The following is a 15,904-nucleotide window of genomic DNA, read 5'->3' on the forward strand; positions in this document are numbered from 1 at the left end:
TCCCTCAGTTCCCTTGCTTGTAAAATGGAGTAATGGAAGATAATGAGTGTCAGGCACATGTTTTATTATGAGGATTAAACATATGACTTGCTTCGAGTAGTGCCTGACACCACGTGAGCATATATGAGTCCTTGCTTATTGTTACTGTGGAGGAGGTACGAGCTGGATTTTATTCTTCTAATACACAACCTGGTTCAGCAAAGAACTTAAAGCAGTTAAAAATGTGGGTTTGGCCCACTTTTCATTATCTTTTGATAAAAATCTCAGCTCCATTCAAAAAACTCTGAGCTGAATTACCTCGAGACAGTGTTTTCTAAGCACCTGGAACTCAACAACATTCTGCAGAATGTTAATTGATATGACTTCAAATGAGCTTTATGGTCAAGTAAGCTTGGCAAACATTGGGTTCAGTTCAGTTCAGTTCAGTCGCTCAGTCATGTCCAACTCTTGGCGACCCCATGAACCGCAGCACGCCAGGCCTCCCTGTCCATCACCAACTCCCAGAATCCACCCAAACCCATATCCATTGAGTCGGTGATGCCATCCAACCATCTTATCCTCTGTTGTCCCCTTCTCCTCCTGCCCTCAATCTTTCCCAGCATCAGGGTCTTTTCCAACGAGTCAGCTCTTCGCATGAGGTGGCCAAAGTATTGGAGTTTCAGCTTCAACATCAGACCTAGCAATGAACACCCAGGATGGATCTCCTTTAGGACGGACTGGTTGGAACTCCTTGCAATTTGCAATCCAAGGGACTCTCAAGAGTCTTTTCCAACACCACAGTTCAAAAGCATCAATTCTTTGGCACTCAGCTTTCTTTATAGTCCAACTCTCACATACATACATGACCACTGGAAAAACCATAGCCTTGACTAGATGGACCTTTGTTGGCAAAGTAATGTCTCTGCTTTTTCATATGCTATCTAGGTTGGTCATAACTTTCCTTCCAAGGAGTAACCGTCTTTTAAGTTCGTGGCTGCAGTCACCATCTGCAGTGATTTTGGAGCCCAGAAAAATAAAGTCTGACACTGTTTCCACTGTTTCCCTGTCTGTTTGTCATGAAGTGATGGGACCAGATGCCATGATCTTCGTTTTCTGAATGTTGAGCTTTAAGCCAACTTTTTCACTCTCCTCTTTCATCAAGAGGATCTTTAGTTCTTCTTCACCTTCTGCCATAAGGGTGGTGTCATCTGCATATCTGAGGTTATTGATATTTCTGCTGGCAATCTTGATTCCAGCTTGTGCTTCTTCCAGCCCAGCGTTTCTCATGATGTACTCTGCATAGAAGTTAAATAAACAGGGTGACAATATACAGCCTTGATGTACTCCTTTTCCTATTTGGAACCAGTCTGTTGTTCCATGTCCAGTTCCAACTGTTGCTTCCTGACCTGCATACAGGTTTCTCAAGAGGCAGGTCAGGTGGTCTGGTATTCCCATCTCTTTCAGAACTTTCCACAGTTTATTGTGATCCACACAGTCAAAGGCTTTGGCTTAAACTAGGTTAAACAGGCTCCTTTATTTCCTGACTTCTCAGATCTTCTAATTTACATACAATGGGAATATATCTGTGCTAAAATCACAGTATTCTGGGCTTTGCAAACCAATTTGGCCAAGGAACTGATTTTTCCTCAGGCCATCTTTAGGGACTGGTTTTTCATGGAACACTCTGAGAAATGCTGCCTTCACAGATTCACTGACCCTTATAGACCTGAACTCACCTTATAAGGCCCCAACATTATGAGCTTTGTATTAATAGATGCTTGATAAGTGTTATTTGAACAGCCGTTGAGAAACTTACTAGCAGGTAGATGGGTGAAATAATTGGAAAGAAAGACACAGCAATTCACACAGGTAATTACTGTGTTTTTTTTTTGTTTTGTTTTTGTTTTTATTCTAGAAACTGTATCAGGAGAACTGTAACAACAAAAAGACAAAAGTCACATAGCTATCCTTTCTCCTGCAGGTGCTATTACTGCCTCAAGAATCGACTGTTTACAAAACATGCATTTCCGCTTTCTGCCACGAGATGGCCTCTTGCATCTGTAATTGATAGAAGTTATGCTAAAGTTGATCATTTCCAGAGACCTGCTGGGAAAGGGAGAGATGAATGAATTATCAAGTTGAAAAATGTTTAAGGACATATTAGTGTCATGAAAATAGACTTGCCTTAAATGAAAAGCTGAGAGGATTGATTTGTGTGTATTAAAATAAATAGAGAAAGCGTTGTAGGGAAGGCCATGTGAGCTGGTCTTGAAAGATGTATAAAATGTGGATAGACTGTTGTGATGGACAAGGACGTTTTAGACAGGGGCACAGAGCAAGCAGGGGCAGGGCATAAGTGAACCACTAGGTAAACAAAAATCAGAGATCAAATGCATGAGGGAGAGTTAGTGAGAGCCGACAGTGAGGGGTCATGGCTGCGGTTCCTCTAGCTCCGCACGTGCACTTCCTCTGGCCCCAGTGCCTGTTACCAGCCTCTCCGGCATCTCTTCTACTGTGGCTTTCTCCTTACTGCTCACACCTCTTTTTAAAGTCCTGTCACTCTGTTGGTTAAGAATTTCCAGTAGCTCCTGCTACCAACTCTGTTAAATTCAGACCTCGTTCAAGCCCAAACAGTGGAATAGGAACACACAGACATAGCTTTGCGGACTTCCCTGGTGGTCCAGTGGTTAAGACCTTGCGCTCCCAGTGCAGGGGGTACGAGTTCAATCCCTGGTAGGGGAACTATGATCCCACATTCCCCATGGAATGGCAAGAAAAAAAAAATCCTGTTTTCTTGATCAATTAGTTTAGGAAATATGGGGCCTGCCATCATCTATTGTTATCATTTTTAAGCTCAAACTCTGTGATCCTGGAAAGTGTTCAGAATGTGATGTCAGGAAAGCAGTCTTTATATTCAGGCAGTCTCTAATGTATGTTCCCATCTTTTTTTTTTTTTTAAACAAGTATATGTATGTAAGTATATGTGTATTTAAGTCATTTTAAAAATGTTTGGAAAGAGAGAAAACATTAACATTGTCTCTGAGTAGTGCAGTTTTCTTTTGACTTATCTGTATTTTCTAATTTTTTCTTAAATGAGCATGTATTACATCATACTAAACAAAAAATTATTAATAAAAATGGATTGAGTTTTTTTCTATGTAAAATGGGGATTAAGACATAGGATAGGAGCCTGATGAGCCATTAAGGAGTATAGAAGCTGACTGACCTGATCAATTCACGTTCGCAAATTCTTTAAATTAAGCAAGGTACTTGAAGTTGTCATGGCAACCTCTTTTAAGAAAGTTTAGTCCTCTGATCTGAATCTGGAACACAGAAGGAAGCATGATAAAAAAGGAAAGTTTTCTCCTTTATATGTTCCCAGGGTTGAAATCAAAGAGAAAGACCTCTAACTGGAGTCCTCAATCTGAGGTCTTTGGATGAGTTCCTGAAATTATATGCTAATTTGTATGTATTTGCATGTTTTTCAGGAGAGAGTTTTTGGTTTTCAAAGAGGTTGAGGACTCAGATTAAAACCAGAGTTTTTCCACTTTCAGAGGATTGTGAGACAAGGAGCTTGCTTTTATTGCTAAGACCACTTAAGTCAGACAGCCTCTGACTGACCAGGTTAAAATGAGCGAGGGACCCATGGTACTGAGACTACATGCATACAGAGGCAGCTGGTGGTATAATCTGCGACCAACGAAGAAATTATCAGAAACAGTACATCCAAGGAGATGACACTTCTTATACTAAATTTCCTTAGTGATGTCGATCAACAGATTTTTGGAATCCCCTTCAGAGCACGTGACATATTCTTTTCAGCTACTTCAATGATGGCAAGCCTTACCTATTGTGGTTAAACTGGGGTTTTATCACTTGTCAAATGTTACCTGAAATGAATACTAGTAAATAAAGAAGTAAGCAAGTTGGGCAAATAACCATCTTTGGCTAAACATGAATAAAAGTAAATTACAAGATATTTTCTTAGTTAATTTACTTATTTGACTTTTAAGTACTTCCAGTAGCATATTGGACACCTACCGACCTGGGGAGTTCCTCTATCAGTATCCTATCATTTTGCCTTTTCATACTGTTCATGGGGTTCTGAAGACAAGAGTACTGAAGTGGTTTGCCATTCCCTTCTCCAGTGGACCACATTTTGTCAGAGTGAAAAAGTTGACTTAAAGCTCAACATTCAGAAAACTAAGATCATGGCATCTGGTCCCATCACTTCATGGGAAATAGATGGGGAAACAGTGGAAGCAGTGTCAGATTTTATTTTTCTGGGCTCCAAAATCACTGCAGATGGTGATTGCAGCCTGAACTTAAAAGACGCTTACTCCTTGGAAGGAAAGTTATGACCAACCTAGATAGCATATTCAAAAGCAGAGACATTACTTTGTCAACAAAGGTTCGTCTAGTCAAGGCTATGGTTTTTCCAGTGGTCATGTATGTATGTGAGAGTTGGACTATGAAGAAAGCTGAGCGCCAAAGAATTGATGCTTTTGAACTATGGTGTTGGAGAAGACTCTTGAGAGTCCCTTGGACTGCAAGGAGGTCCAACCAGACCATCCTAAAGGAGATCAGTCCTGGGTGTTCATTGGAAGGAATGATGCTAAAGCTGAAACTCCAGTACTTTGGCCACCTCCTGGGAAGAGTTGACTCATTGGAAAAGACTCTGATGCTGGGAGGGATTGGGGGCAGGAGGAGAAGGGGACGACAGAGGATGAGATGGCTGGATGGCATCACTGACTCAATGGGCGTGGGTCTCAGTGAACTCCGGGAGTTGGTGATGGACAGGGAGGCCTGGCGTGCTGCATTTCATGGGGTCGCAAAGAGTCGGACACGACTGAGCGACTGAACTGAACTGAAGTTCTTCCAAAATGTCTTTTTAATTTTTATTTACGTGTTTACTTGGCCGTGCTATGTCTTAGTTGTGGCCCCTGGAGTCTTCCATCTGCGTTGAGGCGTGTAGGGTCTTTAGCTGTGGCATGTGCACTCTTAGTTGCAGCATGTGGGACCTAGTTCCCTGAGCAGGGATCAAACCCAGGCCCCCTGCATTGGGAGTGCAGAGTCTTAGCTGCTGGACCACTGTGGAAGTCCCCAAAATGTTTTGAAAGACAGTGTTTGGGTATACTTAACCTATGTGGTGGAGCTCTTTACTATACAGGCAAACCTTGTATGTTCTAGTTTTTGTTTAATGTACTCTTTAATATACGCTTACTATTTGTATTGAGTTTCTTTGGACTTTGCCTTTATTCTCTTTACCTAGAGTTAATTTTTTTCTTTCTTTTGTGAAATGGCCAGATATATTGATGCAGCCAATGCTTTGGAGCAAGAAACTAAAATGGGGTTACGACGCTTTCAAGTTTGTGACAACGTTGATCTTGAAACTATTTTGATGGAATATGAGAGCTATTATTTTGTAAAGTTTCAGAAATACCCCAAAATTGTCAAAAAGGCATCAGACACAGGTACATGGCTATTTTCTAGAAGTAAGGCACTATCTCATCTTTAAGTTCTGTGTGTCTTCCTCATTTTATTCCCAGATAGAGGATGTCCTCCACCCTACACTGAAAGAATAGACCAGAAGGATTCTGTAGCCTCTTTTAGATCCAGTGCAGATGATTTAAACATGATCGTCTGGACACTGATGTCCCTTTTTGTCATGTCGGCATTTGCTTGAAGACTGTATGGTTTAGGGTAATGAAAACAAAACCCCAGCGTGTCACAGGTACTTTTTAGAAGATCAACATTACTTTCATTTCTTTAGAGATGGAAAGAGCTGTTGGAAGACAATAAATGACAGAAGACTTTTTTCTTGTTGGGAAGACCTATTATCTATCTTGAAAATAACATGAAAATGAGTATTGGTGAGGCTAATAGCTCATGTATAGATAATGAAATGCTTTTGAAAGCCATCAATCCAGATAATGATCAATATAATGCAAAGACCCAGTATAGGTTAGCAGTCAAGGAGGCTGGCTGGAGGGAAGATCTAAAGTTAGGGCCCTGTGTTTTGTAGTGACATTGACTTAGAAGTCTGTAAGTGGGGGAAGTAATTATAAACCAAGGGAGATCATTGTCCTGTTTACAAGGCACTTGTTAAGCCACAGACTTTAACATTTCATGTAGGGACCAGGAAACCAAAAGGAACGTCAATTAAAAATAGCCAGGACTGAATCAGAGAGCTGGAAGGGGTCCGAGAGAGCAAGAGAAGTTTTATCTGCACTCTCTTCCAGTTCAGTGTTCATAGCTCTACATCCGTGGCTGGTTGTTGGATCTGGGTTTTGACAGAAAAAAGCAGAGACTCCTAACCACTGGGCCACAGGACTGTTACTGACATGACTTGATTTTAATGCTAGTTCTAGCTTGGAACCACACTCTCCTGGGATATTGGGCACAGTGTCTTTAGTTTAAGGTAAATGGGCAGGGTTTGACTGATAAGTGTTCCATTCTGGTGTCCCAGAAAGTGAAAGCGAAAGTGTTAGTTGCTCAGTTGTATCCAGTTCTTTACGACCCCATGGACTGTAGCCTGTTAGGCTCCTCTGTCCATGGAATTCTCCAGGCAAGAATACTGGAGTGGGTGGCCATTCCCTCCTTCAGGGGTCTTCCTGACCCGAGGATCGAACCCAGGTCTCCTGCACTGCAGGCAGATTCTTTACTGTCTGAACCATGTCCCAGGGACCACAGCAAAATAGTGTCAAGTTCATGAAAACTTAATGAAATGGTAACTATAAAGCAGCCCACACTGGAGCTGCCACCGAGTCTGTGGTCTCCCAACACGTTTAATATCTTCTGAAACCTTTGGGGTCTTTGTGTGGAAATGCTTGGGAAGCTTGGGCTTCTTTCTCTTTGCTGGTAATTCCATTCCTCTCTAGATGAGAATAGCTTACAGCTTCTGCATGTAGCACCAATTTTAAGTACAATGTAAAAGGACAAACATACCTGAAAAATCACTTTCTCTTAAAAATTTATATTTCCTTCTCCTCTTGATATTTGTTTTGCCACAGCAGAAAACAGTTTACCTCAAAGAAGTGGAGGGAAGACCAGAAGGTAAAGTAAATGGTAATTCATCTTGACCAACTCAACCCTTAAGAGTTTGTGGGATCCGTTTCCAGAAGATTCTCCAGTGCAGCTCCATGTCTGCCAAGCAGCAATATCAGACCATGGTCCTGTGACCCTGGGGGGCCAGCCATGGGCTCCCCTTATGTTATAGACAGACAGGGCGTGGACCACTGTCGGCTCTCTGCTTTTACGACCAAGAATTGCATCCGCCGATGCTTTGTCTTTCTAGGCTAGGTGGTATGAAAAGTATGGACCTCAGAGACCAAAAGATCCAGGTTCAGTTCCTGGCTCTGCCACTTACAAGCTTGGAGCAAGAGTCTGACACATAGTGAGTTCCCAGAACATAGTAAGCACCTCCCCAGAAATATTTTTCCTTTTCAAATTATAAAGGTCATTTCTCTGTGTACCCCAGATCACGTCCTGACAGTCTGGAGGGAGTCAGGTCTTTCCATTCCTCTCCTTTTCTCATACTCACCTTGTATTTCTTTCTCCAGCTTCTCAAATCCCAGTCTCATCTGGGAGTCGTGATGTCTGACTGGAGCCCCTCTGTCTCCTGACTCTTCTGGGTTGACATTTGCCTCAGTGTCCCCCGCGTTCCCCTCCTCCCACTCCAGGCCACACGCCTGTCAGCAGAGCCTGTTCACAAAGTGCCCAGGACCGCACAGCTGCGGGGCATCAAGGCCTGTGCTCTTTGTATTACAGGAAAGCCCAGACCTCAGGGGAAAGTGGCAGTGGGCTTCCAGTAGAGACCACACAATCCCTCAGGCTGTGAGCAAAGTTTAAAAAAAAAATCTTAGGACACAATTAAAAGAAGAAAACTTAGATTGTGATCGTAGGTAACTCACTGGGTCCTCGAGAGCTTCTGTGAGCCCCATGGACTCCCTGCTCTGTGACTCCCAAGTCCCTTGTCCACAGCCTGAGAAGGAAGGGACTTAGCCGCCTCATCTTTTATAAGTGAAGACCTTTGGCATCATTTAAAGAAGAGCCGCGGAGCCCGAGCCTACTTCACCATGACAGTCACGGGGTCCCTCAGCCTGAGGCTACCTTTGCTTTCATGCAGTTCTTTCTGAACAGTCTCTTTGTTTTCACCAAAGTGTTCTTCTTTCCTTTATAGTTTCCATAAAGCTAGTCAGACTCCGGTAATAAATGATAACTACTTGTGAACAGAAACAGTGAGGTGCATTTTAAGAGGCAGCTTCGGAATGCGTATGGAAACCTGATTGCTTTTCAGCCGCAGGTTCATCCCTGGAACCTCCTTAGCACTCCGTATCTGGCAGAACGCTCTGGGAGCGACTGTCTGGGAGCGCCTTGCTCCTTTAGCCCTGGAGCAGGGTGGCACGGGGCAGCGGGGGTTTCTTCAGCTTCTCTCTGGGTAGCTGTTCATACACGGCAGCCATTGAGGTTGGGTGGCAAATTGTTGGCTTTAAGAAAGATAGCTAGAAAAATGATGCATGGCATTTGTGTATAATCTTATACTCTAAACAGTTATTGAAATGAGAGGTTGTGTCATGAGAGGAGACGGTGGACCCTCTAGCCCCACCTTAGGCCTGGCAGGTAGACTGAAGATGGGCAGGGCTGGGCCGGACTGGGTGGGAGGACGGTCCAGATGGATTTGTGCCTGCAGGTCTTTCCAGAACTCTCTTTAAATGCACTGTGTGAGGTGTTTGTGATCTCAGATTCAGTTAACAGGATTTCCTCCAAGGTCTTTGTTCCCTGCCCTAGGGTGATAACCGACAGTTGTCAGAATCTTCCCAAGATCAACCAGCAGAGGCCGCGGTCCAAAACCACCGTGGGAAAGCCTGGGGACGCCAGGCCCCTCCACACGGAGCATCCTAAACAGGTTGGGACGGCTTTGCTTGGCTCCTGTACCATTGCAGGTGGCTGAGAAACAGCCCCAAGGAAGTAGTCACGTTTGTTTGTTCATCGAGGACAGTTTGATTTTGTTCAGTTACAGAGTTTCTTCCAGCACTTGGAAGGAGGACTCTTTCCTCCCCACAAACTTTCGGCTGGTCTTAGTGCTGGGTGACAGGCCTTGAGGGGTGAATCCTAGGCCCAGTCAGAGCAGGAGGGCCTGGTTCCTACAAGGCTCAGTCTTCCTCTTGAGGAAGCTGGAGGTGCCAGCTCTTCCCATCCCACAGGGTATCCCTGGGGTCCTAAGTGTAGGTTGGGGTGGTCTTGGTGTGGCTGGGCTTCAAGTCTGTTGGATTTCTCCAAGGCACACATGGTGGGTCACTAACCCAGACCTCCACACTTGGCTTTCTGTGGGGAGAGATGGGCAAGCAAGAGGAGAGAGAGAGCCCAGCAGGCGAGTGAAACCCATGCTGAGAACCTTCGATCCAGGACAAAACATACCAACCAGGTTTTAAGGAAAGAGAACCAATGGAAATGGCGAAGAGGAAAGGGAAGAATGCATGTCAAAGCTGTCCAGGGGGATAGAAAGTCATTATTTCACAACTCAGTAAAGGTCAGAGGGAATCTCTCATCTTCAAGGGGGTTGTGTGGTCCTGGCCACTGTAGACTGGCTCAGGTGGAAGCAAGGTAAAGCAGGATGGGGCAGGATGAATCCCACAGGAGGCTGGCTGCCTGTTGACTGCTGTGTTTCCAAACTCAGCCACCCCTGGCCACAGACACCTCTGGTCCCAGGAGAAAAGACAGGCCTGTGAGTGGAGGTGGGTGGAGGCCCAGCCATTTCTTCCACTGTTTGTGGGGCTCAGAGCCTGTGGCTTCCTGGGACAGCTCCTCCCACCCAGCACAAGCAGAGTTTATTTGTCTTGTTGGGTCTGCACAAAAGTGGCGGAATCACACATGAAGGTCCCCATTTGCAGAAGGATTTGGGACGACAGGACAGGCAACTGCAGCCAGCATCTCAAAATTGTTTTCTGTCGCTGACTTCTCACTTCTCTTCCTCTTTCTCCAGGAGGTTGTCAGTCACACTCACAAGGAGAATGCTGACTTTGGCTTAAGTATATCTGGAATCAACAAAGGCAGTGGAGAAGAAAAAGTCCGTCCACAAAAAGTAAGCGGGACTCATGAAGCAAACACTGAATGGGGAATTTCCCTTTTCTTTCTGAAAATGAAAAATTTTGAGTGTTACATTTGTCAAACAGATAAGGTAGTATGTGATGATCAAAGGTTGGCTATGGGGTGAACTGGGAAGAGATGGGCTGAGGATGAAACCCTGAGGTTCTGGACCAGGTCTCCCTTCTGGATGGGTAGATTTGAATTAGTGGCTCCATCTCCAAAGGGCTCAGTTTCCCATTTATAAATTGTGGGGTTTGGAAGAGATGGCTTGGTTCCTTTCAGCTTAAAAATCCTGTGATTACAGTGATCAACTCTCCCGCATTATTTAAGGAGTTGTGGCCTCACATTCATTCCTTTCTGCCCTGTCAGTGGGAGTTGACTAGCAGTGTCCCTTTCTCCTTGGAGATATGGCTCCGGATTTGAATGTAATTTCATGTGAACCTCAGTTGATATAAGGTTGATCTTGTCCTCGATAGCCATTTCTACTGCTTTCCTAATGAACTTCATGTCCTGATTTGTGCGTAAGAGTCTTTCAAACAGAAAAGACCCAGTTTGGGTAGCTGTAGGCTACAGGCAGGTAAAAATGTGTCACTTGGAAATAAAAAGCAGCATCGACACCAGTGTGTTTCTCTTGACTGTAACTTTGAGGACTGAGTTCCATTCAGAGTTAGCTTTCTTTCTTCGATCCTATGGGACTGCTGACTCACCTCTAGCCAGCGCTTCTCAGGCAAACTAAACTCTGGATGTGTGTGTCTGGAGGGAAATGGGGAACATCTCCCTGGAAATCAAGGGGAATTGGCTCCTTTTAGGGCCTCAATTATATGGGTGAATGCTGGAGCTGACACATTCCGATCAGTGCCGCCCACAAAGAAGCACTTCCTGCTCACTGTTCCTACCTTATCACGTTTTCCAGTCACTTTTGTGCTCAGCAGTGTTGCAGCATTAGTTGCTCTTAGGAACATCTCAAGTCGATATGAACGGATATTTCTAATCAGGTCAAGGAAGGGGCTGTTTAATCCAGCATTTAACCTTTGAAAGAATCTGGCTATAAATTCTGTTTGCAGCAGAAATGCCCTCAGGTTAAGCTTTGGACAGTTTCTGCCTAACGTTTCATGAGCTGAAGAAGGGGTTATAGTCAGGGCCCATCTCCAAAAACTGGGGCTTCATTGTCATCTCAGAGGTGCCCGATCTCAGAGCCTCCAAAGCTCACGATACCCAAGTCCCCTTGCAGACTTACTAGGTGTATTGTTCTCAAGGCACTAGCTTTGAAGTCAGCCTGCCTAGGTTCAAATCCCACGTCTCACCTTCCTGACTGATTCTTGGGCAAGTTTTTAGATCTCTCCAAGCCTCATTTCTCTCATCTGTGAAATGGAAATAATCATAGTGTGCACCTCCAATGTCATAATGAACAGAGAGCACACGATAAACACTCAGTAAGTGTTGGCTACTGTTATTGCCATTTAATTTTGACATGTATTCTTGCTTTTTCCTTCTTTCTATACAGGGGACAGTGGCATCAGAAGGAGGCTGGGTATGGGAGATAGATATCTGGGTTTGAATCCTGGTCTTAAGTTCCTTGTTAGCTGTGGGACCCTGGGTAGATAATTTCACTTCTCTAGGCTTACCTCCACATCTGTGAAGCTAGGATGCCACTCCCGACTAGCAGAAGTGTTATAAGAATTGGCAGTAATCCACAGCAGGTACCTCACACACCTGATTTGTGCCAGGCACTCTCCTGAGTGCTGAAGGTACAGTATAGTCAGTAGATAGGAACTATCATTATTCTTGTGCCAATGAGTTCTTCCCACGTGTGGAATATTTTAAAAGAAAGAGGATACAGCGGAATTGGACACGTAGAAAACTGGTGGTGCATCAGGAGCTGAAAAATGCTTGGGAATTATATTCAAGCCAACTTCATTGTGGAAAATTTATTTATAATGTGTTTTTTCTTTTTTTCCTGGAGTGCCCCAACCTGAGGAAATCATCTTGTTCATTATTAGCATAGCTTCCTCTTAAAGCTTTACTTTAAGTTTGCACTGCAGACCATGGTACATAAATGTGTCTTGATTTAATGAAGCCGAGCTATTAAGGATAGTGTCCCCTCCTGTTTTAATGGCCCCTGCAATAACTATTACTCCCTTTCAGGGCCCAATCATTGACTTCCGAGGGCTGCTCACAGATGCCATCAAAGGAGCAACCAGTGAACTTGGCTTGAACAGCTTCGACTGTAACCCGGACCCCTCAGTAAGTGGCTAGGATGGGACATTCATCTTGCAAACTGCCCAAATCCAGATGAAATTCTGGAGTACAATTTTGAGTCCAGAGGAGCCTTGAGGTCCAGTTAAAGGTCACAGCGACCTGCCACCGTTTGTGTCATGGAGCTCTGTGCCCTGTTTTCCTTCCTAAGTGATGAAGCAATATTGTAACGTGAGGCTTTCTACTCTCATCATCAGGAACGACTGTTGAAACCTCTGAGTGCATTTATTGGCATGAACAGTGAGATGCGAGAATTGGCAGCCGTGGTGAGCCGGGTAAGATCTGATATTCAATTCACAAATTTACGGAGGCAGACTGGAGCTCCAGGAGCATTGTGGGCTGCTTCTTTTATTAATAACAATAAATATGATAATTTATTTATAAAGTGCCCCCACTTGTGAAGGCACTCATATTGTTTAGAGGCACAATAATGCATGATGAATAAATTATAGAATCATAAAATTACAATACAAAAAGCCCACCATCTCACTATAGAGGCCAAGAGAACCCAAAGAGAAAAGGACTTAGAAAGGAAGGGACAGGTGAAAGGTTTTAGAGTTAAGCCAAGATTTAAGGAAAGAAAGCCTCTTAGAGAAGGAGAGAGGACGTCTGTGTTTTGTTTAAACAGTCTAAGCCTAGAAATAGAGATGTCGGGAGTCTGGTTTCATAATTGGAAATTTTCATGAAGAAACAGATTATTAGGAAAGATCTTACCATCTACACGACTGATTTTTTTTTTCAAGCTTGGTCCCCCAGGACCTAAAGGCAGTGAAATCTAGTGGTGGATGACACACAAGCTTGGGAATAGATTGACCTGGATTTGATTTCTAGATCCTCCTCTTTTTCACTCTGTGACTTGGGGCAAGTTCCTTAGTAACAGAATAGATTCCTGAGTTACAGGAGATTTTTCTAATCTCCAGTGATCTCATATTTAATGAAAGACTGAAACCTAGGCAGGCTCCGTTCTGGATGTTTAAAATGATGCAAAAATTGCACAGCTGCTCCGAGGTCATTAAGGTCCCCAGGTCTCCATTTAGCCCAGCGGGTGTCCCCTGCATGCCTCTGATGTGTCAGGCACGTGCTGGCGGCTGGAAGCACAAAGGTGAACGGTAGCTGGAAAGGATCTGTATCTTCTTAGGGAAGAAGAGACACAGGAAATAGCCCATGAGAAAGGGTAGAAGAGGGCGGAGGGGAGGCGTTCTGGGCAGAGGTACAGACAAGTGAGTTGTAGCGCCTATGCAGTGTTTCTGGGGAACCAACTGAAACACCATTAGAAACTGCGGGATGAAGGGACTGGAGAGTGAGGCTGGGGTTCCTGCATGTTAGGGTGCTGTGAACAGTACCCGAGGCTGGGCTCAGTCTATATCAGATGGAGAATCTCTGAAAGGCATCCATCAGGAGAATGGGATAATCAAATGTGCTTTTAGACAGCTTGTTCTAATGACAGTGTGGAAGGCCATCAGAGAAATGGAGATAGGAAGACCAGCTCAGGAGTTATTATCAGTGAGAGGATGAGGGGTCAAGCCAGGCTACGGTAATTAGGATGCATGAGAGCAGAGAAAAGCATTGTTATACCCCCAAATCAAGTCTTGTTACTGTCTTTGCAAATGGATACCGTGACTAGTGGTGATATAGTTGTGGAGTAGAAGTGGCCTGGAATGATTCTACCTGGAATCCTTTCTACAGAACTGTGAGAGGCAGTCATATGGACTCTGCTTGAAAGCCGACAGGGACGGGGAGCTCACTTCCCACTGAGGCAGTTCTACTGAGTTCTGATAACTTTTGACTGAGATTAGGAGGAGCTTCCTGTTGGGAAATTATAAACACTACCATGTGGAATTCAGTGTCAGTGCTTGATGAGGACAAGAGATACTGCTGTAACTGATGGATGCCTTGAACTCCAGTGAATGCCCATTGTGTGCAAAGCTTTTCCTAAGAAAGTTTGGTAATAAGACTGAGTGGCCAGTCCTTTCAAGACGGGGTGGTTCTCCCAAGATTGGGAAGACTGAGATCTTTGTCATCTCACCCAGGAATGGATCCTACATATCACACAGTATCAAAATCACCTGCGTAAAGAGCTTCTCTAAGAAACGTTGTCACCCCTTGTGGAGGGACCTGGGAGGATGGAGGACTGAGTGGGGGCATAGCATCTCACCAGCATTTAAAAAATACGTTTTTACATATTATATAGATTTATTTATTAGGTTGCACCAGGTCTCAGTTGCAGCACACAGGATCTTCATTGCATCATGGGGGATCTTTTGTTGCAGTGTGAGGGCTCAGCAGTTGCAACACTTGGGCTTAGTTGGCACTTGGGGTTAGTGGCCTCTTGGCACGTGGGATCTCAGTCCCAGACCAGGGATCAAGCCCACGTCCCCTGCATTGAGAGGGTGATTTTTAACCACTAGACCACCAAGGAAGTCCCTGGTTTTATGTTTTTGAATCATGTGCATATATCACTTTTTAAAAAATTAAATAAATATAAAATTAGTTTCCAGATTGTTCTGTAGTCACTCAGAATGACTGTGGAAGGGAGGTGGTTTTTTTTTTTTCTTTTTGCTATAACACTCTAGACAAGTTTGCCCAATACAGCTCCACTGAGAAAAGCCCCTGAGTGACTGTTCTGAGCATCTTGTGAAATTGAAGTTTGGAGACTGCAAATTAGTTATCAGTAAAAGCTACCTTAATTGATTATCCTCTGTGGTTGCTATGGGGCTCTACTCTGTGAGGGGAAAACTGTATTTTCACTTGGTTGTTGGCTTCCTTGGATTTTGTAGAAGCAATTGCTCCTGATGGAAGTAGGGAGCAATCACTAGGGAAAAAGAGAAATTGGTTTCAGAGGAGCATTATCTCTTTTATGTAGCAAATTAGAAAGTGTTCATGAGATCAAGGAGCAGGAGAGAGTCCAGGCACCAGCTAGGAACTATGTTTCGGATTAAAAGCTAATGTAATTTGTAGGCATGTTCTGTAGCTTCTTTGATTACAGTCGTAAATCAGCATGGTTTGTTATTGACTGAAGACGGGTATAGTCCATCGTTCGGAGATTTTTTCTTTTTGGTAAATTTTATGTAGTATTATTGTTGTTGTTTAGTCGCTAAGTCATGTCCTACTCTTTTGCAACTCCATGGACTGTAGCCCGCCAGGCTCTTCTGTCCATGGGATTTTCCAGGCAAGAATACTGGAGTGGGTTGCTATTTCCTTCTCCAGGGGATCTTCCTGACCTCAGGGATCGAACTCAGGGATTGAATCCACGTCTCCTGCATTGGCAGTTGGATTCTTCACTGAGCCACCTGGGAAGCCCTTTATTTTGTGTGTGTGTATGTAGTTGGAGAAGGAAGTGGCAACCCACTCCAGTATTCTTGCCTGGAGAGTTCCATGGACAGAGGAGCCTGGCGGGCTACAGTCCACGGGGTTGCAAAGAGTCGGACACGACTGACTAACACTTTCCCTTTCATATATATATACACACACATACATATATATTTTGTATATTTAGCTAATATTTGTATATATACATATTTTGTATACATATACATGTATATGTGCATGCATGCTAAGTCAACTCTTCGTGACCCTGTGG

General features: G+C 44.1%; 1 protein-coding gene across 5 annotated transcripts in view; it reads left to right on the top strand.

The window, feature by feature from the left end:
- KATNAL2 (katanin catalytic subunit A1 like 2) overlaps positions 1-15,904 on the top strand; it is a 113,179-nt gene that overhangs the window by 59,617 nt on the left and 37,658 nt on the right. For 3 of the 5 annotated variants that reach the window (XM_055559119.1, XM_055559121.1, XM_055559122.1), the window contains exons 3-8: positions 5,287-5,453; positions 6,993-7,035; positions 8,770-8,887; positions 9,965-10,063; positions 12,214-12,312; positions 12,522-12,599. In XM_055559119.1, coding sequence (XP_055415094.1) covers positions 5,287-5,453; positions 6,993-7,035; positions 8,770-8,887; positions 9,965-10,063; positions 12,214-12,312; positions 12,522-12,599 — 604 coding nt within the window. The remainder of the gene's footprint in view (positions 1-5,286; positions 5,454-6,992; positions 7,036-8,769; positions 8,888-9,964; positions 10,064-12,213; positions 12,313-12,521; positions 12,600-15,904) is intronic. The other 2 variants (XM_055559120.1, XM_055559123.1) reach the window with 2 other exon arrangements.

The sequence above is a fragment of the Bubalus kerabau genome, chromosome 21 (genome assembly GCF_029407905.1).
Source record: "Bubalus kerabau isolate K-KA32 ecotype Philippines breed swamp buffalo chromosome 21, PCC_UOA_SB_1v2, whole genome shotgun sequence".
In the NCBI taxonomy this organism is placed as follows: Eukaryota; Metazoa; Chordata; class Mammalia; order Artiodactyla; family Bovidae; genus Bubalus; species Bubalus kerabau.